General features: G+C 48.7%; 1 protein-coding gene across 3 annotated transcripts in view; it reads left to right on the top strand.

The window, feature by feature from the left end:
* Positions 1 to 22,323, top strand: part of MPZL1 (myelin protein zero like 1) — a 60,589-nt gene that overhangs the window by 9,129 nt on the left and 29,137 nt on the right. Inside the window, exon 1 of one of the 3 annotated variants that reach the window (XM_077761789.1) lies at positions 7,370 to 7,481. The exons of the other annotated variants lie outside the window; for them this stretch is intronic. Within the exon in view, the coding sequence (XP_077617915.1) occupies positions 7,385 to 7,481 (97 nt within the window). The 5' untranslated portion in view covers positions 7,370 to 7,384. Of the gene's footprint in view, positions 1 to 7,369; positions 7,482 to 22,323 lie in introns of those variants that run through there. 3 annotated transcript variants of the gene reach the window in all.

Below are 22,323 nucleotides of genomic sequence, written 5' to 3'. Positions count from 1 at the left end.
TCTCTCTCTCCCCCCCTCTTTCTCTGCCCCTCCCCCCGCCTCTCTTTCAAAATAAATAAAAAAAATTTTTTTAAAAAAGTCTTTACAGGTCAAGTAAGGATTGAGGAGGCTGCCCGTCTGTATCTCTTTTCAGAACTCCACGATCATCCAGCCAATGCCGCAGGTCTGTGCAAGGCAGGCTGCTCTGATTCCGCCTCACTCCACTGTCCGTCTGGTGCCCAGACCCACTTCTGGGGCTTGGCTGCTCCAGGATGCACTTCCTTCCATCGCCTTTAGGAGGCAGTGTTCCCACCGAAGGGCCGGCCTGAGAGAAGAGTAATCGCAGTGCTCTTCTGGGATGCTGGGGCTCCTCCCAGAAATTTATTTCTCAAGGTCGTGGGGAGAGGTGTGTCTGCTAGACCCTTCCGGGGTGGGGGGTCTTGAATGACAAGTCCACTCTAACGCCCAGTCTACCTAAGCCTTTGAATCCCTTCCTCTACTGAACTGGACAGGTCCGGCACTTCGTGTCCGTTTACTGTGGCCACTTGTGGTCCACGTTTCAGCCAAGGACCCAATATTAGAGCTCTTTGTGATTGTCTGAGCGGCAGCCCGAAATGCAGAACATCTGTTAGTGTGCCCCGATCGGTAACTGGCCTGATGCAGTTTTGTTTCTTTTACCGTTAGCCCATGGGCGTTTCCTGGATTTCTGTCCGTGTAAATGAGAAACATCAAGTAGCTTTTCTGGAGTGTAGCGGGCCTTCTCGTGGGTCATACCCTGTACCTCCAGGGGCCTTCTGTGACTTGAGTCTAGTTGTAAATCTGGAAGCACCGAGGGCAGTGGGTGTGGGTCCCCAGGAGAATCGGTGTCTGTCAGCACGGCTGCCTCCAGACAGGCCACGGCGGGGTCTCAGGTAGAGCATGGACAGTCTGCTCAGACCAGAGGGTCTTCTGCCGGCAGTTAGGGGTTCAATGCCTCCACCTTCATCAGATTCTTCCCGCAGGGTCCCCAGTTCTCGGGGTTCTATTCCTTTCTTTTTTTTAATGTTTTATTTATTTCTGAGAGAGAGACAGCATGAACAGAGGAGGGTCAGAGAGAGAGGGAGACACAGAATCCGAAACAGGCTCCAGGCTCTGAGCTAGCTGCCAGCACAGAGCCCGATGTGGGGCTCGAACCCATGAACTGTGAGATCATGACCTGAGCCAAAGTTGGATACCCAACCAACTGAGCCACCCAGGTGCCCCGGTTCCATTCCTTTCTAATTAGTGCTGTCACTTTAATAGCTACCCTCTGAGGTTAGGAATTCCGTTTGCTCGTAATTCAGCCCCTCTCAGGATGAGATTCTGGGCTCGGTATCAGCAGCTCAGCTCTGGGGCTGAGCAGATAAGGGCCTCTTTCAGGATAGAGTAGATGTCTTCTGATCACTTATGCAGCACTTCAGCTTAGATCTTGAACCCTCAGAGCCCGTGTCTCTCTCCCACCTTATGTAGTGACATTAGGAACAATCAGTGATATCATTGTATTCATTAGTTTGATGAACGTTCAAAAGGTTTTCTATACTTCGGGACCCAGAACCTTGCCTTTTATAAGTGTTTAATTAGTAGGAGTATCCAGTGGGGATACGTATCTCTGTGGCCAGATCATGCCATGGACTGTCTGTGCTCTTTGGGAAATTGAGTCATTTGTGTCTTTAAATCTAAGTCAGATTAGAGAGCCAATTCCAGAAACCCCAGGATCAAATTCAGAAAACTTATCCTTGAGATTCTATTTTCTAGAACCATTCTCTATGCCAAAATCTGTATTAGTGTTTGAGAAACAGAAACAGAAGGATGGATGGATGGATGGTTGGACGGATGGATGGATGGTTGGACGGATGGATGGATGGCTGGACAGATGGATGGATGGATGGAATGATGGATGGATGGGCAGATGGATGGATGGATGGATGGATGGATGGATGGACGGAAGGATGGATGGATGGATGGATGGATGGACGGATGGATAGAAGGATGGATGGAAGGACGGACGGAAGGATGGACAGAAGGACGGACGGATGGACGGACAGAAGGACGGATGGATGGAAGGAAGGACGGAAGGATGGAAGGATGGATGGACGGACGGATGGATGGATGGAAGGACGGATGGAGGGATGGATGGATAGGTAGATAATTTTAAGGAAATGGCTCACACAGTTATGGAAGCTTAGTAACCCTCAAATCTACAGGGTAGGCCAGCAAGGTAGAGATTTGCAGAACTAGTATAGTTTGAGCCCGAGGGCAGTCTGCCGGTAGTATTCTTTTTTAGGGGTGGTTAATCTCTTGTTCTTTTAAGACCTTCACCTGAATGGATGACCCCCCCCCACCCCCACTGTGAGGGATAATCTACTTTACTCAAAGTCTGTCAGTTTCAGTGTTAATCTCATCCAAAAAACACCTTCTTAGAAACATCCAGATTAATCTTTGACCAAAGATTATTGGTCCAGCTGGTGACCCAGCCAAGATGATACATAAAATTAACCACCACACCAGTACTGAATTATACAAGATACGCTGAAGGTGGAAATCACAAATTGTCGATTTCCCCGGATTGCGAGCAGTTCTGTTCTGTGCTCTGTTCTAGCACTTCCTGTTCACGTTTCATGTCAGTGATGTCTGGCCTCCTCTCACCTGTGCGACACTTTGATCAAGGCCACCTGGTGTTGCCAAGTCAAGTGACCTGTTCCGGGCCTTTTCGTTCTTTGCTTTCCTCAGTCACGCTGATCTAACTTCCTCTGTCTTTGCAACGTTGCTTCTGCTTCTCGTTGCTCTTCCGTTCACCCCAGCATTGCTCTTCCGTGAGTGCTCCTTCCACCAGTGCTCCTGCCACGAGTGCTCCTGCCACGAGTGCTCCTTCCACGAGTGCTCCTGCCACCGGCGCTCCTGCCACCAGTGCTCCTGCCACCAGTGCTCCAGCGCTGCTTTTCCTTCGGTTCTGCTCTCAGCCCTCTGATAGCCTGACCGCATGCTCCTCTCTGGTGACCTGCGCCTTTTGTTCTCTCCCACAGCCCGTGTTTGGTAGGGACAGCCATTCCGTAAGGGTTTGTTGAAGAAATGGTGACTCCCAAATTCGTCTCCATCGCGCTGAACTGCAGGCTCTTGCCCCCTGGCCACCCCAGCCTCTGTGTTGAAAACTCAACTCCGCGCATCTCCCCTCTCCCGCCCTGCGCCTCCCTCCCCTCCCTGTGGTTCTCAGTGTTTTCTGCTGTCCCATTTGCCTTTCCCTCGGTTGCCCAACACAAAAACTTGAGCATCATCTTAGAATCTTCCCTTGCCCTCACCCACCTCCATGGATTTAATCAGAGTCTTGCCATTGCTTTCCTTCTGCTTCAGAATCCATTTCTGCCTTTCCATTGTGCTAGGACAATCCCAGGCATTTTAAGTCTGGGAGAGCTATGTGTTCCCCTCAGGCCTCCCCTCCCCGCTGTTGCCGAGGGGTTTTTCCTGGGCGGAGGCCATCGTGCTGCTCCTGTGCTAAGACCCCCACCCCTGTCCCCTGTAGCGTGAGCTCAGGTCCCTGACCTGATTCGTGTGTCCTGCCCTTATCGCCCGCCGCTCCCTTCCTTCCACTTCACTGGTTGTTGGCACCGTGTCTGCACGGTATGCATTTTGCCTTCTTGATGTTGTGTATGATATAATGTCTCCCTCCTGATGACCCTTCTGCGTGTTTATTTACCTGGCTAACTCCTATTTAGCCTTTCCATCTCAAGTGCAATGTCATCCAGCAGATATCCCCAGGTAGGGCCCAGCACCTGCCTCTAAGCTTCCTTTCTATCCCTTTATATAAAATTATCTTTTTGTGTATAAGACCGCCTCTCCAAATGCAGCAATTGTGTCTTATTCATCTCTGAGTCTCTGACACTTAGCACAGTACCTAGAACGTGGGAAGATTAGGTGACCCGTTAAACTGAGCCCCAGGTGGGAACTATACACATCAGAGCAGAGAGTGAGTGGGAAATAAGGAGGCAGGGCCTCCTAGAACTTGGGACCTCAAGACCCAGGGAGCATTCAGGCCTTAGTTTTGCAGTTCAGACACTGGCTTTGACAGTGATATGGCTTAGGGGAAACTGTCTAACCCAAGTTCTGAAGGGCGCAGCAGTCTGTAAGAATGGAATGTCAGCTTATTAACTTAAAGTAAGCAGTATCAATGCTGGGGGGCCAGAGTGGTTAAGTGGGCACGGTTGGTAGTACCTTTTTCTCCCCTGTGCAGAGGCCGGCTGTCCTCGCAAGATGGTCCCGGGAGTATGGGGTCAGCTCTGAGTGGCCACTGTGGCGACAGTCATCAAGCCATGGTAGCCTGAGACTGCCCTCTGCCCGCGGTGGGGATATAAGTGATAGACGCAGTGGGCTGGGCAAGTCCTGCTCTTTGCTGCAGACTGCCGCGGTGACAGTCACACCGTGGACATGAAGTGACAGCCCAGAAACCTCGACTGGGCATCAGACTTTCCCTAGACAGAGAGCCTATCATGTAGAGTGGATTCTCTACAGATGAATGGTATCATCCATTGAGTGTTGATACTCCTCGTTTCAAACTTCATTAGCCTCTTTGTTTTTCTTAAATAACCTGTTTTTTTTTTACCAGATTTCAAAGTATTTACTGTACTGACATTACATGGAAAGAACAGTGGACGTAGGTGTGCACAAAAATGAACACTCGTGTGGCGAACACTCCTGTCCTGTCGCAAAGCAGTGGCCCCAAATAAAATGAGCGTATAACCGCCAGCCCATTATTGCTGATGTCCATTGCTCTCATTTGTAGTCTCCCTGCCATTTATAGCTGAAAATATGTTGCTTTTTCCTGGCATGTCTACTTTTTCTTGGCTCTCCCACTAGAGCGTAAATCTGCACTGAGACCCAGAAAAGAATCCGAAGCAGTGGGAGTCCGGTAGATGTCTGTTGAGTATGTGGGTCGCCATGTACCAAAGTGTTGCTCTACTTTGTTAAAGTAAAGCTTTGAAATACAGGAGCTGTCTCAATATTTAAAATAAAAATTAAAACTCTAAAATTGGGGCGCCTGGGGGGCTCAGTTGATTGACTCTTGATTTCAGCTCAGGTCGTGAACCCAGGGTGTTAGGAGCCCTGCATTGGGCTTCCTGCTGAGTGTGGAGCCTGCTTAAGATTCTCTCTCTCTCCTTCTGCCTTTCTCCCTGAGCACGCTCTCTCTTCCTCTCTCTCTCTCAAAAAACAAAACAAAACAAAACAAAAACACCTGTCTAAAATGTTAAGGTGTAATTTGCCTTATAAAAGCACGGAGTTTGAGCTCCGAAGTTCTCAGCTGGCACTGCCATGATCCCCAGGCGGCCCGCTGGGGACGGAGCCAGAGGCCCGGTTCTGTCCCTCACTCCCAGGGAGCACCTGCATTTACCCTTCATTAGTCAGGTCCCTGTTGACGCAGTCACCTGCGGGGAGTCCCCAGGCTTGCTGTCCCTCGCGGGGTTGTTCTGTCCTCCGCTGCTGGCTTCCCTGAGCCTCGTCATTACCGGAAAACACACCAACTCCAGAACCTCCCCGTTTTGCTCAAGCACCATCCCCTTCTTTGAGTCTGACGGCAGTACTTTCTGGAACTCATTACCTCCAGTGCCTCCCCGTTTTCTTATTTACATGAATCACTTCCTGGCCGCTCCTCTCTCCCTCCCCAGCCCGGAGCCTGCGATCCATTGTTAGAGTCACTTCCTTGTAAAAGCTCCTGCGGCTTTGCCTTCGGTCCCTTGTCGTGGGGGGTGGGGTGGGGATTCGTCCACCCTGAGTGTTATTGCTTTAGTTATCGCCTCTCCTTGTATCAGTCCGTTTCAGCCGCGCCTCCCGTCTCAGCAGAGTTTCTCCAGGACCCAGGACGGCCTGTGCCCAGCCTGCGCTTCCTTCCTCCCCGTCGGGCCGCCTCCAGCCTTCAGCCTCATCGAAACTTCTCCTGCCGCAATTGTCCGTGCTCCCCTAGCCGCCGGTCCCTTTGTACCCTTTGCTGTGTCTCCCGAGACCCTTCTGCCACTCCCCTGCCCTTGGCTTCCTGATACCCCGTTGTCTGGTCTTCTTCCCTTCTTAGCACCTGCGCCCGCCTTCCCTCCACAGCTGACCTGACAGCCCAGCGCTCCTCGCACCGAGGCCTGGCCCTTAGCTTTCTCTACGTCCGTTTCCGATGTGGTGACATTGTCTTCTCTGATTTTATTTTATTATTTTATTAATGTTTTACTTATTTTAGAAGAGAGGGAGGGACGGACAGAGTGTGAGTGAGGGAGGGGCAGAGAGAGAGGGAGGCACAGAATCCGAAGACAGGCTCCAGGCTCTGAGCTGGCAGCATGGGGCCCGATGCTGGGCTCGAACTTGTGAACCATGAGATCATGACGTGAACCGAAGTCGGACGCTTTCAACCGGCTGAGCCACCCAGGTGCCCTCTTCTGTGACTTTAAAGACCACCTGTATATTGGTAGCTTCAGAAATGTATACCCAGTCTAGACCTCTGTGAGCTTCAGCCCTCTATATCCTGGGACCTACTTGATCCGACTTGGAGGGGTGTGGACACCTTAAACTTAACATGCCCACCATTGCAGGTGGGTTTCCTTCTCCCCAGTTAAATCTCTGGCTCTGTGAGCACCTTTATTTATCTAATTGTTCAAGCCAGAAACCGAGGACTTACTCTTGGTTCATCTTTCTTCATTCCCATATCCAGTCGTCAGCAGGAAGCCCTGTTAAGTGTCCATCCCCCCCTCCCCCCGCCCAGGCTGGAGCCGCTGCAGTTCCCCCTCTCCCCAAATCCTTGTTTCTCCCGGTATTGCCCTTCCTTCCGGCTTCCGCCCGGGACCAGGAACCACCTGACACCAGGTCATATCGCTTTCCTTAAAACCCTTCAGTCCCATCAACTTATTTTTGTTTTCCATAATTTCAGAATCCTTGACTGTAAGTGCAAATGTAAGAGTAGATTGGTGAATTGTTTTTTTTTTTAATTTTTTAATGTTTTATTTATTTCTGAGAGAGAAAGAGAGAGAGACAGCGGGAGCAGGGGAGGGTCAGAGAGAGAGGGAGACACAGAATCTGAAGCAGGCTCCAGGCTCTGAGCTGTCAGCACAGAGCCCGACGCGGGGCTCGAACCCACGAACTGCGAGATCATGACCTGAGCCGGAGTCAGACGTTTAACTGACTGAGCCCCCCAGGTGCCCTTGAATGTGTGTTTTGTCCATGACCCTCATGAGACTGGTATACACAGGGACTTAAGAACCTCTGCTCACGTGCAGGCTTGCCTCTGCCACCTCCCTGCGTCCCGGGGACGGGTCTCACCCAGCTGCTTTCCTGGGCCCTGCCGGGCCTCCCCTGCTCTGTGACCAACGCCCTCTTCCCAGGGAGGATCGGTGTCAGGTGCACGCCCCGGCTGTCTTCGGGCATGCGAGGTGGTGACCCTTCCCACCCCCTGCTGGGCTGGTCCCACCACGGCAAGTTTGGTGGCTTTCTCAGCAGGGACCGATCACCTCCTGATCCAGGTACCAAGCTCTTGTCCACCCCTGGCTTGGGCTCTACAGATTATGTAGCAGATGGCTGCGTCAGGGGACCCATACCAAGTACCGTGGGAAATTTCTGGACTAAAATCCTATTGCCTGTGCTCTGTGCTCTAGAGTTGGCAGTTGATCGGTTCATTTGTACTTTATTCTGGGAGATATTCCCAGTTACTCCCCAAGAAAAGTGCTTGCTGTCACTTTCAAGGGGCTCCCATCGCTTACCTCCCACCCCTGGGTTAGGTGGCCGCGGCTCTGGGCTACAGAGGGCTTTGATTTGGCCCCTCAGTTTTTACAGCCTGCTCTGCTCTTTGATCTGTTAAAGAATGTGGGTCTCCTTTGATAATCAGCGCGGACCACACTGGCAAAGAATCTGTCGGAAGTGTTTTCACCAAACAACTGTTATCAGCAGCCCCGTGAAGGGAAGTGGTCTTTGTAAGGGATTGTTGAGGTGACACGCAGTCCGTTTATTTCTGAAGCTGTTGCATGTTTTGTCCTTATTTTGGCCTTGCGCTCGGACACTTGTGCTGAGGCCCCTCGTGCAGTTACTCTGTGCGTCTGTTGTGGTGTCACGTTGTTGGCTGGGTTTTTATTTTTAATTTTTTTTTATTTATTTCTGAGAGAGAGATAGAGACAGCGTGAGCTGGGGAGGGTCAGAGAGAGAGGGAGACACAGAATCTGAGATAGGCTCCAGGCTCTGAGCTGTCAGCACAGAGCACAACACGGGGCTCGAACCCACGAACCATGAGATCGTGACCTGAGCCTAAGTCGGACGCTTAACCAACTGAGNGTGAGATCATGACCTGAGCTGAAGCCGAATGCTTAACCAACTGAGCCATCCAGGCGCCCCCGCTTTTTTTTTTTTTTAAGAGTGTCAGGAGAGCCTGCTTTATAAAACTCANACCTGAGGCAGCCTGCCCTGCGCGTATGATGTGTATGTATGAGAAGTGCCTCCCACACGAGCCGGAGCAGCTGAGTTTTAGCTGCTGTATGGACCCTGCCTCCTGCACGTCAGTGTCCTGTTCTCCTCCCCAAGTATCGATCTTTATATTTTCCTGCTCTCCATGTTTTATTTGATGTTTATGTGCATGTAGAGGAAGCAACATCAGCTCCTTGAGGCAGAGTGTGAGTAAGTACGCGCCACGATGCCTGGTTCCAGCCGTCGGGTCATAGTGTCCTGGTTAACTTGGCCTCTGCCTCCGGACTGCGCGCGCGAGGCTGAATGGCCCTTACTTACGGGTGGCGATGGACACCTTCCTGCGCGGGAAACAGGTGTCGGTGAGGCGGCCGGGCGGCCTTGGGANCTCTGTGGCTGGAGCCTGCAGCCCGCCCGCCAGCGTGCGTGCACACGGCTGAGCAGGCACAGCCCGGGATGGCCCCTGGGCGCACTCAGGGTGCTTCGAGCCCGTTTGGAGAGAGAACAAACGGTGGTTGAAGTAAATGGGACCCCAGTTTTGGGGGCTACGTGTTAATCCAGGGGGTGTGCAGGAAGGGACAGGCTATCGTCTGTTTTGATGGGCACTTTTTATGGTGCAGAAGTGTGACATTGCACAGATCCACCTGAATGTTGTTGCCACTCTCTGTTTACTTGTCAGAGTCCATGCGGACGGTCCCGGAGGCCAGGCGTGCTTCTGAGCCCCTCGCAGCCCTCGCGCGCCGTGTTCACTCGCGTCAGTTTCGTAATAACCATTTGAGACAGACACTCTAGTGAGAACAGTTTAGAGCAGAAGTTGAGACACGAAGGGGCTTTGCATCAAGTTATACATCATTCTTTGTGGTTTCAGGTAGCCCTCTGGCGTCCGCCACCAGCTGGTTTTTCAGGACAGGTTGTGATGTCATGTCAGAAACGTACCCTACGGGGGGACAACTTTTGATACGTAAAACACCTGAGATCGTTAGAAAGCGTGGCTCAGCCCCACGGGTTCCGTAGGGACCTGCGTTCCTGTCTGTGGGCAGCTGGCCATCTGCCTCCCTCTGAAGTGAGTTCTCATATGGGCCTTAATAAAAGTCCCTTTCGGGGACCGTTTACCACAGTGAGTAGACATCTGCATCTGTGGGTTTCATTAAACTTGTTTCCTTTCCATCGGGAGTGATGTCAGATTTGCTGCCACCCGCTCGGGAAGAGATCCTGTGGTCACGGCAGAGGTGGGGGGTCCGCCTCCCGTCCCCGCAGTATCCGGTTCCGGTTCAGGAGCGGATGGCGCCACAGGTGCTCTGGCGAGGATGGCAGCGTTTGCCACACCTGTAAGGAGGCGCCACAGGACGAGCTGGGCAGGCTCCCAGGCGGGGCAGACGCGGCTAAAGGGGACTGGCTTCGTGTTTGCCCCGAGGAGGTGGTGGTGGTACTGGGGGGTGGGGGTGAGCAGGGGGGGCAGCCCCAGGGTTTGGCTGTAACTTCCTGCTCCCTGGAAGGGATCACCTGGCCTTTCTCATCAGCCTGCCTGGGGGCAGGGGGGTGGGCAGCCCGGGAGCCGCCAGCAAATACCGGGGAAAATGTTTCTAAGTGCTTCCCGTCCTGTTCTAGGGCAGCGGTGTCTGCGGCTCCAGTAAATATCATGGCACGTTAATCTCCTGTTGCAAATGGAAGGTTCTGCTCACGCTGATGTCAAGGATGTTTTTGGAGCCTTGGACACAAGGCCATATCCTGTGTAGCTTTTTTTTTTTTTTTAATATTTTTATTTATTTCTAGGAGAGAGAGAGACAGCGCAAGCAGGGGAGGGTCAGAGAGAGAGGGAGTCACAGACTGAAACAGGCTCCAGGCTCTGAGCTGGCAGTCAGCACAGAGCCCGACGCGGGGCTCGAACCCACGAACCGCGAGATCATGCCCTAAGCGAAAGTCGGACGCTTAACCAACTAAGCCACCCAGGCGCCCCTCCTGTGTAGCTTTTAAAACCACCCTTGAAAATATCTAACATCTCTAACACGATTGGGGTAACCCCGATTTTGAAATATTTGGTCTTGGTCGTTGTAGGCAAAGAAGCTTTTTTGTTGTTGTTGGTTTTATTTTTATGGCATTAATGGTTTCTAAGTGTTACCACATTCTTTTTATGCTTTATTAAGCAGATGCTTAATAAATAGGAACTCTTATTTTTTTTTTAGTTTTTTTACGTTTTTATTTTATTTTTGAAAGAGACCGAATGTGAGCGAGGGAGGGGCAGAGAGAGAGGGAGACACAGAATCCAAAGCAGCTCCAGGCTCTGAGCTGTCAGCACAGAGCCCGATGTGGGGCTTGAACCCACAGACTGTGAGATCATGACCTGAGCCAAAGTCGGACGCCCAAGCGACTGAGTCCCCCAGGCGCCCTAGGAACTCTTATTTTTAAGTTTAATAAGTGGGATTCCTATTTTAGTGCACATCATAAGCTTTAGGTTCTGGGTTAACTGTTGGGAAGTGGAATCAAATGTGAGTAAAAGCCAGACTTTGGACGCCAAAGTCCCCGGAGAGACTGGGACACAGCTCTTAGGAGGCGTGTTGTAGGGAAGCAGTCGGAAGACAACAGCTTCACCTTTCACATTTGTGTCTTACTGCAGATCCTTAATTTTCGCACCATTTTTCATGGTTTCATGGCCCTGGGGTGGGCCTTACAGCCGTGGGTAAGTCCGAACCTGCATTTTGGCTCCCGGTGGCACATGAAATAATGTGTCTCGACCATCAGTGGCATCTTAGAATTGATGAATTATACCCAGTTTTATAGCTTTATGTCTCCTTCTCAGAAGGTCATTTAAACTTCAGGATCAGAACCAAGTGAGGGGAGACTTGACGGACGGGACTGTCTTGGAGTTGCCTTGAAGGAAAAGTAGGTTGGCCTGATGCGAGTGAGTGGGGCGGCAGCCGTGGCATCCAGGCACGGAGGTGCATGTACAGAGCGCGCGGTTGTTAAGGACTGTGCTGTGTTGGGGGAAGGGGCCAGGAGTTTGGTGTGGCAGAGACACAGGAGCTGCAGTGAGATGGGGACAGTGATAAACCGGCAGGATGGTGACCCGGAGCCAGGCTTGGGCGACTTGGTGTCCCAGCCGGGGAGGCGGTGGCATTGGCGCATGCGCTTAGCCTTGTAGGCCAGCTGGCCGTTTGCATCAGCGAGGGGTGGGGTGCACGGACATGGTACCAGAATGGTGTAGACTCTGGGTCTAAAGTTCTTTCTTGTCTTAGCAAGAAAGCGGGAGACGCAGGAGTAAAATAGGAGAGGGCTGGCTAATGTCGGGGAAGAGACCAGAGCCCCGAATAAGGGTCCTTGCTTACAAACGTGGTGATGGCCGTGCCCAAAGAGACAATAAATCCGTGAACATTACTTTGTGGACGTGAGGGAAAGGAGGGGGTCTTGAAGATTTTCAGGGTTAGGGGTTTGGGTTAACACAAAACAAAGCCCTGGCGCCGGGCATTGGGGGCAGAAGGTTGTTTACAGCGGACCCGAGGCACCACCTCTGTTTATCGTAGCCCTGGGGGATATGACAGGTGGACCCGTGGCCTCGGAGCTAGCAAGGCACCTTTTCTTTTGTTAATCATCTCCGCTCTGGGCTGCGTCACCCACAGCACAGTGCAGGGGTCTATACCCCATTTACCTGTTTACCTAGTGTGGTCCTTCCCTCCTATGAAAGCCGCCCTCTGCTATAGTACTAAATTGGGTGCATTTGCCCTAAATAACTGATCTTGCTTACCTCATATACCTTTGTATTGGGTGCCTTTGCCTCTCCCTCTCTATTCTGGGGACTCTGCACCTCTCTTCTGGGGTCCTTTACACCTCCCTATTCTTGGTGCCTTTGCACCTCCTATCCTGGGGTGCTCATCTCGTTTACCCAAACCCGGGTAAGAGCATCCTGTGCCTTTGCACTTCTTTATGCCTTGTTAACCCATTGGTGTGAGCCTGGGGATCCCTAAGCGTACTGCCCACAACAGAAGAGGGTAATTGTGCAGTACATCAAATGCGATGAGTGGTGCAGAGCTCTCCCAAGTGAAGGGAGCTGGCTGTGTGAGGTGGAATTGAACAGAAGGGAGAATTTTACCCAGTGGGGCTATTTCCTTCTGCCCAGTTGTGAGTGGAGTTGGGGTTTGGTGGCTTCTTTTGGAAGCCTATTTCTGGACTAGCTCTGTGACTGAAAAATAGAGAATGGCTTTTTTTTTAATGTTTATTTGAGAGAGACAGAGACAGAGACAGCGCATGAGCGGGAGAGGGGCAGAGAGAGAAGGAGATACAGAATCCGAAGCACAGAGCTGTCAGCTCACAAACCGAGAGATCATGACCTGAGCTGAAATCGGATGCTTCACTGACTGAGCCTCCCAGGCGCCCCAAAAGTGGCTTTCAGGGGGCAGTTTTAATCCAACTGAATGGGAATTTGGGAGAAAGCATGTAGGAAGTAGTGTTTCTAAGCTGCTTTGGCTTTCTCCTAAGGGTCATTTATTATTCTTATCTTCCTCTGAAATATAACATCTGGTAGAGGAAGGTTTTATCACAAAGATTTTTTTCAAATAGTTTTTTTTTTTTTTAAGTTTGGAAATTTGAGCCATGATGGGAGATATTTGTTCAGTTTGGGTCCCCAAATAAAAGAGGCAGAGGAAACGTGCTTATCAGAGAGCCTCCAGGACACAGAGAGAAGACCAGTGAGGCAGAGTTGGTGGAACCAGAATGAAGCAGGACAGAAAACTGCCAGTTTTCCTGTTACTTCCCGCTGGTGTTGACCTTCACACCGGCTGCAGTCGCGCATGTATTGTCGCACAGAGCTTTGCATTGTGACACTAGTGGAAGGGACTAGTCTATTAAAAACATTTTCTAATTTCATTTCACTCCTAATAGAAAAAACAGACGTAGTTCAGAAGTTTAAAAAGAGAGAAGTGTACATGGTAAGAACTCTTCCTCCGTCTCTGGAGCCCTTGCTGAGGAGGCCAGTGTTAGTTGCCTGTGTATCTTTCCAGAGATATTTTCTGGAGATGAGCAGATCTGTAAGTTGGTAACATCCCGTAGGCGCTGTTCAGCAGCGTGTTCTTTTTGTGAACAGCGGCTTTCTTGGGGTAGAATTCACCTAGTATAAAATTCACCCCTTTAACATGTAAAAATTCAGTGGTGTTTAGTATGTTCACAGGGTGGTGCAGGCGGCAGAACCACCTATGTCAGAATACTTTCCTCACCCCCTGCACCCCTTCCCTTCGTGGTGACTCCCCATTCCACCCTGCCTGCAGCCCCCTCTGATCCACTGTCTCTGTGGGCTGGCCTCTCCTGGAGATTTCTTTTCTTTTTTTTTTTTTTTTAGCTTTTTTTAAAATGTGTATTATTTTTGAGAGAGAGAGAGAGTGCGCGCGCGCGAGCGAGTGGGGGAGGGGCAGGGAGCGAGGGAGACACAGAATCTGAAGCAGCTCCAGGCTCTGAGCTGTCAGCACAGAGCCCGACGCAGGGCTTGAACTTACAGACTGTGAGATCATGACCTAAGCTGAAGTTAGATGCTTAACGGACTGAGCCATTCAGGTGCCCCCTGGAGATTTCTTATATTTATAAGAAATTTATATTTCTATTTAGAAATAGAATTACATTGGGTCTAGTTTTTCTTCGCATTATGTTTTCCAGATACATCCATGATGTAGCATGTATTGATTTTTCGTTTCTTTTTATGCCTGAAAAATATTCCATTTGGATATATTGAAAAATATCCAAATATCCATTGGATATACCTTACTTTGTTTCCCTGTTCACCAGTTGACGAGTGTTTTTGGTTGTCTTGGATGTATACTTAGGAGCCATGCTCAAAATGGCTGAGTCATATAGTAACTCTGTGCTTAACCATTTGAAGATCTGCCAAACTGTTTTTGGTTGTCTTTTGTTTGTTTTACATTTTTTAATGTTTATTTATTCTTGGCAGAGAGAGACAGAGCATAAGCCGGGGAGGGCCAGAGAGAGAGGGAGACACAGAATCCAAGCAGTCTCTGGGCTCTGAGCTGGCACAGAGCCCGACGTGGGGCTCGAACCCACGAACTAACTGTGAGATCTTGACCTGAGCCGAAGTTGGACACACAACCGACTGAGCCACCCAGGCGCCCCTGCCAAACTGTTTTCCAAAGGGCTGCACTGTTTTACATTCCCACCAGCAACGCAGAGAGTTTTAATTTCTCCTCATCCTCACCAATACCTGTTACTGTCTTTTTGATGGTAGTTATCCTGGGTAGGTGGTGTGAAGTGGCATCTCATTGTGGTTTTCATTTTCATTTCTCTCATGGTTAGTGATGTTTCAGCATCTTTTTATTTGCTTACTGGGTTAGTTGTATATTTTTTTGGAGAAATATCTATTCTAGTCCTTTGCTCACTTTTTAATTGGTTTGTCTTTTTTTTTTGTTGAGTTTAAAGGTCCTTTGTACGTTTGGTTACAAGCCCTTTATCAGATGTAAAATTTGCAAACATTTTCTCCCATTCTGTGGGTTGACTTTCTTGATGGTATTCTTTGAAGCACAAAAATCTTAATTTTAAGTCCAGTTTATCTATTTTTTCTTTTGTTTCCCCTGCTTTTGGTGCCACATCTAAGGAACCATTACCTAATCTAAGATCTCAGAGATTTACGATGTTTTCTTCCAAGAGCTCTGTAGTTTTAGCTTTCACATTGAAGTCTGTGATCCATTTCGAGTGAATTTTTGTTTGTGGTATGTCTACATTTTTTTCCATTTAATATGTCTTGGAGATCGTTTCATATCAACACTAATGGACTTCCACGTTTTTTCTTAGGATACATTCCCTTTTATAGATGTCCCCAATTTATTTCAACAGTTCCCCCGTACGTAAACATTTAGATTTGGAAGTTATTTCAAATATCCTGTGGCTTGAAAAGTGATACCATACCAGCCTCCTCAAAATGGCAGTTTCAACCATTTGGCAGGCTTTCCTGTTCTGAGCGATTCTTGCCATCCAGAAGCCTTTGAGTAAATGGCATTCCTCTGGGGAGAAGGACTCCAAAGAATTGTTTCAAGAGATTTCATTCCATTAAATGTTTCTAGTAAGTCCGGAGGCAGAGGATTTCTTTTCTGAAAATACCTGGAAAAATACTTTCGGAGGAATAAGGTGCTCAAAACTGTGGTACATTTTATGCTGTGTTCGGTACCAGATGACTTAATGGTATGCGCCCTTTCTGCTTTTTGGCTGCATTGTTGTGTCTCATTATATAAATCTAAGTGAGTAATAATCCAAACTTTGGGACGTTCAGCCAGGCACTCCAGAAGCTATAAAATACCTAGAGATTATGAAACACGGGTTTCTTTTTTAGAGAAAGTGGAAGCTTGGGGGGAAATCTTACTAATCTGCGGAGGCTTATCTGGCTACTTGGAAGTAAGCAAAAGGGCGGCTCTGTACTGTCGGCTGAGCATGGGACTTCAGCTCAGATCGTAATCATACGGTTTGTAGAATGGGCCTCTATGCTAATGGTGCAGAGCCTGCTTGGGATTCTTTTCTCTCTGCCCCTCCTCTGCTCACGTGCACGCTCTCTCTCAAAAGTAAATAAATTTAACAAAAAAAAAAAAAAAGAAGAAGAAGAAGAAATGGAAGGTCGCTTTTTAAAAAAGTAAGCAAAAAAAACAAACAAAAAAAACCCCTGCAGTGAACAGTAAAGATTAATATGAGAAAGTCTGTTCCTTCAGGTCCTTGAACTTTACTCATCACCTCTTCATAAATAAACTCTTTTCCATTATTTTCTACACTAATCCAAACCAGTATGATGTCACAAAAAGAACAAAAGAATTTTCAGATCCTTTTTCTGTTCTTGATAATATGGATACCTTCTATCAGTGACTTAGCCTCCCTGGGCTAGAATTGTTTCATCTGTAAAATGAACGTGAACGAGGTGAGTTTTCCCAAGCCTGTAACAGATTAGAGCAGTTAACTAGGAGGCAAGTAGGGGTTAGTGGAGGCAGGCTGCAGTCAGCAGTGGTGACAGCTGAAGATGGGGATGGAGCAGATAGTAGGAAAATTAAAAGCATTTACAGAAGCTCCAAAATAATCATGCCGGGGACATCTAGATCAGGGCAAGTAACCTTACATATTCGGGGAGCCCCAATGGGCATCACTAAATTATATTATGTTCCTGATCTTCATCCAAGTCCTGTTACCAAAGAGTTAGCAAACCCCTCCCCAAAACCCAGTTAAACAAACTACTACATTATTTCTTTTCCATTTTAATTTCGATGTCATTTCAGACTTACAAAAAAATCGCAAATACTGTTTACCCTTCACCCAGATTTCTTCCATGTTAACATTTTATATTTTCTTAATCCCTCTCCCTCTTCTCCCTCTCCTTCATGTGTGTATTTTTCAACTATAGGAAAGCTGCAGAAATGCTGATTCTATATATTTTTTTAGTTTATTTATTTTGAGAGAGAGCAAGCACGCCTACACAAGCGGGAAGGGGCAGAGAGAGAGGGGATTCTAAACAGGCTGTCAGAGGGGCGCCTGTGTGGCTTAGTCGATTAAGCATCCGACTTTCGCTTAGGTCATGATCTCGCGGTTCGTGGGTTCGAGCCCCGCGTCGGGCTCTGTGCTGACTGCCAATTCAGAGCCTGGAGCCTGTTTCAGATTCTGTACCTCCCTCTCTCTCTGACCCTCCCCTGCTCACGCTGTCTCTCTCTCTCTCTCTCTCTCTCCTAGAAATAAATAAAAAAATATAAAAAAATAAAAACTAAACAGGCTGTCAGCGCAGAGCCCGACTTGGGGCTCAGTCTCTCAGACCTTGAGATCATGACCTGAGCTGAAATCAAGAGTAGGTCACTTAATGGACTGAGCCACCCAGGCACCCGTGATCCTTACTCTTGAATACTTTTGTGTGCACATGTGCGCATGCCTCCCCCCCCCATGATCCGTAAGTACTTTAATGTTTCCTAAAGACTAAGGGCATTATCTTACATAACCACAGTGTAATTATCAAAATCAGGAAATTAATGTTGATAGAGAACCGTTACTGTGTCGTTCAGATGTTGCCATGTGTCCTAGTAATGCCCATGATGTGAGTTTCTCTGAGCCGTTGGGTCCCTTCAGTCGCCTTCAGTCTGCAGTACTGCCTGAATCTTTTTTTTTTTCCCCTTGATTTTACATTAATAGTTTGGAAGAATACGGGACACTTACATAGTAGAACGTCCCTCCACCAGATTTGTCTGATGATTCAGGTTATACACATTCTTGGGGAGAAGCATGGACACGACGCCGTGTTCTCCGCGCACGCTACAGTGAGGCATGCCTTATCAGTTCATTCCATTACTAATGATGTCACCTTCGATCGCGTGTCTGGACTATAAAGTAACTGTTTTTTTCCCCCTTTGTATTTAATGACTGTCTTGGGGAGGAATGCTTTGAAACTATGTAAACGTTCTCTGCAAACCTTTACTCACAGTATTATCTTTTTATGAAGACAGAAAAAGAATACATTTTACAATATTTCCATCAAAATGGTTGTAGTGTTAAAAGGAGCCTGTGGGAGCCATGTGACAAATGTAATCATGTAGAATTCTTAATTCCTAATTATTTCAAAGAAATTAGATACATATACTACTTAGTTTTAAAAAGTTTTTAAGTTTATTTATTTTGAGAGAGAGAGAGAGAGAGCGAGAGCGAGCACGCATTAGCTTGAGCGGGCAAGGGGGAGAGGAGGCGGAGAGAGATTCCCAAACAAGCTCCGCATTGTCAGTGCAGAGCCCAGCGCGGGGCTTGATTCCCATGGGCCATGAGATCCTGACATGAGCTAAGATCAACAATGGGGCTGGGGGGCGCCTGGGTGGCTCAGTCGGGTAGGCATCTGACTTCCGCTCAGGTCATGATCTCATGGTTCATGGGTTTGAGCCCCACGTAGGGCTCTGTGCTGACGGCTCAGCGCCTGGAGCCTGTTTCAGATTCTGTGTCTCCCTCTCTCTCTGACTCTTCCCTGCTCACGCTCAGTCTGTCTGTCTGTCTGTCTCTCAGAAATAAATTAAAAAAACATTTAGGGGTGCCTGGGTGGCTCAGCCGGCTAAGCGANTATTCCTCACATGTCTAAAGTCACTTTATAGAGTTATATACGTAAGAATAATTTGGTCTGTTAGTAGCATTGTTGCTTATGAAAGATTTAGAGATGACTCACGCCTGGAAGGTTTTCTGTTTTGTCCACTGGTGGGGACAGAAATGAAACGAACAGAACTCCTTTGCAGGGAGAAAACCTTCTGAATGTCTTTTCCTCCTTTTTCTGTATTTTTCACGTCTCCACCAAAAAGTCCACTTTTACCGTATATATAGTCAGTGGTGTCCACTTCTCACGGGATCAGGTTCCAACTTCTCAGCCTGCCTTTTTAACGTTAAAGCGTTTTCTACTCCCGCCAGATTAACCCACACCTTTCATTTGTAAACATCATCCCGTTTTTCTCTCTCTGCAAAATGCCCTTCCTGTCTATCTATCTTGGTTCCTTTCAGCATTCCAGATAAGTCAGGCGCGCTTTCCCTGAAACGCCGCCTGACCACTTCGTTTTTCAGGAGATGCCCTTGTAGGGACTTTTCTTAGGGAGCGTAAGGTGCTCTGAACAAGAAGTAAAGTACAGACGTGGTCGCCCGTGACCCCTGGCTGGAGGACTGTGGCCCGCTTCCCGCACCGTGCCCGGCCCCGCCCGCCGCCGGCGCTCCCGGTTTGTTGCATGCACAACATGTGTGTGCGTGCTGGGCGGCTGATGAGCCTGAGACTGCGTCCTTCACAGAACCACCCGCCCTTATTCGCTGTTCAGGAAATGAATTGTTTAACTGACATTTATCCTTTTGCACTATCTTTTACATTTTTATTTTTGTCGATGTTACTGTTTTATTCTAACAAAGGCTGCATCTCAACAGGAAGCAAATGTTTTTTCAGTTCTCTCTCATATGCTGTGTTCTGTCCAAGGGTGCGCGCCTGTGCCTTGAACTCTCGGTGGCCGTGACACATTGGTGCTGATTAATCTTGTTTTCTGAGGTTAGGCATCCATTTAAGGGCAAGCTGGTTTCTTTAATTTACTTTAGGGAGAGAAAAGTGCTTCCTTATGTCCTTAACAGGAACTTCACATCACCGGAATCCTAAAAACTCAGCCATTCATCAGTTTGTTTCCCTCCTTAAATGTTCTTTGAGAGCTTCGTGACCGCCAGAACGTGTCCTGCGTGCTGGGCAGGCAAAGGCCAAATGTGGGAGCAGAGTGCCCAAGACCGTCGTGCGGCGGGACCGAAAGATGTGGCCTCTCGCGTGAAGGAGCTGCCTCAGTAGCGAGTGGCCACAGGGAGCTGCCCGGGAAATACTGAGTGCAGGGCAGGGGAGGGAGTCAGATCAGGGAGGGCCCTGCGGAGTGTGTTTAGGCGGAGTCTCGAGATTCTGTAGGATTTCAGAGACCGAGCTCAGTGCATCTGTGCGTCACGTGCCCAGAGGTGTGCCGTCTGCGTGGCCTGCTGAGGGAGGTGGGAGGCAGCCGTCACCAGCAGCCGTCACCAGCGCGAGGCAGACACGCCGGGGGTCGGGGGGTACTTTGAAAAGTCCAGTGTGCCGCGCCGAGGACCCGGGGCTTCATGAAGCAACGGGGCTACTTTTCATCTGGGTTTTAAATTTTAAAAATTGGCAGAGGTGGATTTGCATTTAATTAAGATCGTGCACTTAATTAATAAGCAGGGAGGAGACAGAGCTCTGAGAGCACCTCCAGCTCTAAAAAGGGCGAAGTAGTTCCTTCCCCATCCGGCGCGCTCCTGCGTGGGGCTGGCACGCGGCTAGGCTGCCCGGCTTCCGGCTGCGGCAGTCGCAGACCCTGGTTTCACACCCCCGTGGTAGACGTGAACTTCTCAAAACCCAGGCCGTCTGCAGTGGGCTCCCGGGGGTTCTGGTAGCTCTGCCACAGAGCTTCCAAATGTGTGCTGTCCATTTTCCCCCCGAAAGTTCATTTTTAACAATGAAAATAATAATGAAGAGCGGCGCACATAGACAGGAAGTTACAGGCATCCTGTGGGGACTTGAGGCCTCTGCCATTTTGCTTCCAGCAGCTAATGCCTTCTTCAGAATACAGCAGATTTTTGTAATTTCTGTGTATACGTCTAAACTTGTAATTGTGTGGTTAAGAGGGTAGTAGATCACTGCCCTCGTCTCGTAAAAAATTCATGTCTCGGCATGTGCGCTAATATGTGTTTTACAAGTGAAATACCTGTACCTACACCCAGCCAAATGCCAGGTAAGGCTTGGGTCACGTCTTCGGAGCAGCCTTGCTGTATTTTAGTACCGTACGCGGAGCCTGAGCTCTAGCTCACGGGTCTACAAGGTAGTGGTTACAAATTTAGCATCACCTGGAGGGCTCTTAAAAATCCTGATGTCCAGGTCACACCCCCTGCCAATTAAATCAGAGCCCCTGGAGTCAGGGGTGGGACTCAGACATCAATACTTGTTTTTAATAGACTTTGTTTTTCACAGTGAAATTGAGAGAAAGGTGATATGTCCATGTGCCGTATTCCCCAGGCATGCCTGGCCTCCCTCATTACCAGCATCCACACCAGAGCCGTGCATTTGTTACACTTGATGGACCTAAAGCGATATATACAGTACAACCACCCGAAGTGCGTAAATACCGTCGGGTTCACGCTTCATGTTGTACAAATGCCTAATGATACGCATCCATCATTATGGTATCATGCAGGGTAGTTTCAGTAGGCATCAGTATTTTTTATAGCTACTGCTTTTTAATGTTTTATTTATTTTTTTTGAGGGAGAGAAAGCACACTCGGGAGGGAGACAGAGGGAGAGAGGGAGAGAGAGAGGGAGAGGGGGAGAGAGAAAGGGAGAGAACCCCAAGCAGGCTCCGAGCTCTCAGCACAGAGCCCAACGAGGGGCTTGATTCCCACGGACCGTGAGATCATGAGCTGAGCTAAAATCCAGAGTCGGACACTTAACCAGCTGAGCCCCCCAGGCGCCCAGGCATCAGTATTTTTTGAAGCTCTTGGGTGATTCCACTGTGCGGCCAAGATCAAGAACTGTCTGTGCTGTGTTGCAGTTCTGGGACTTATTGTAAGTTTTTAGTACCTGTTATCCGACTTGTATGTGAAAATCACGTCTTTCTTCTTTATATATTCGGTTCCCCAGAAGAACCCATATTTTGTTTGAATAAAAGATTCTGATAATCCTTGGGAATCTGTGTAGTGAAAAGAGCTGGGCTTTGGGGTCAGGACGTCCTGGATTCAACTTTTGGCTCCACATCTGCTAAATAAGTGACTTGAGCAAGTTCATTAACCTCTCTTTTAAAAAAAATTTTTTTTTAAATGTTTGTTTATTTTTGAGACAGAGAGACAGAGCGTGAGCAGGGGAGGGACAGAGAGAGAGGGAGACACAGAATCCGAAGCAGCTCCAGGCTGCAAGCTGTCAGCACAGAGCCCGACGTGGGGCTCGAACCCACAAACCACAAGATCATGACCTGAGCTGAAGTCGGATCCCTAACCGACTGAGCCCCCCAAGCGTCCCCTAGCCTCTTTTGAGTTTCCATCCAATAGATAACACCCCCGACAGTGTTATTGAAAAATAATACATGTTCCTTAGCTTAGTAACGCTTTACCCGTAACAAGCCAAGCACTCAGTAATGGTGCTTTGTCCACTGCACTCTCTTGCCTTATTTTGGAGGTAGGAATACCCTTCTTGCCCTTGACCACAGTCACAGCCCTTCCAATCTCATGTTCTGTGTCGGCTATAATATTCTGTACAGTTTTTTTTTTTTTTTTCCGGTTTGGATTAAATTTTGGTTCAAATATCTTCTAACCTACTGTAGACCTTCTGATAAGATTTGAGAGCTCAGAAAGACGGACGTAAGGTACAGTGTGGTCTTTTGCTTGAATAGAAAGACAAGTATATTTTAGGACATGAGAAGT

This window comes from Crocuta crocuta, unplaced genomic scaffold (assembly GCF_008692635.1).
Source record: "Crocuta crocuta isolate KB4526 unplaced genomic scaffold, BGI_CrCroc_1.0 scaffold243, whole genome shotgun sequence".
Lineage (NCBI taxonomy): Eukaryota > Metazoa > Chordata > Mammalia > Carnivora > Hyaenidae > Crocuta > Crocuta crocuta.
This window is presented reverse-complemented; position numbering and strand designations above follow the sequence as displayed.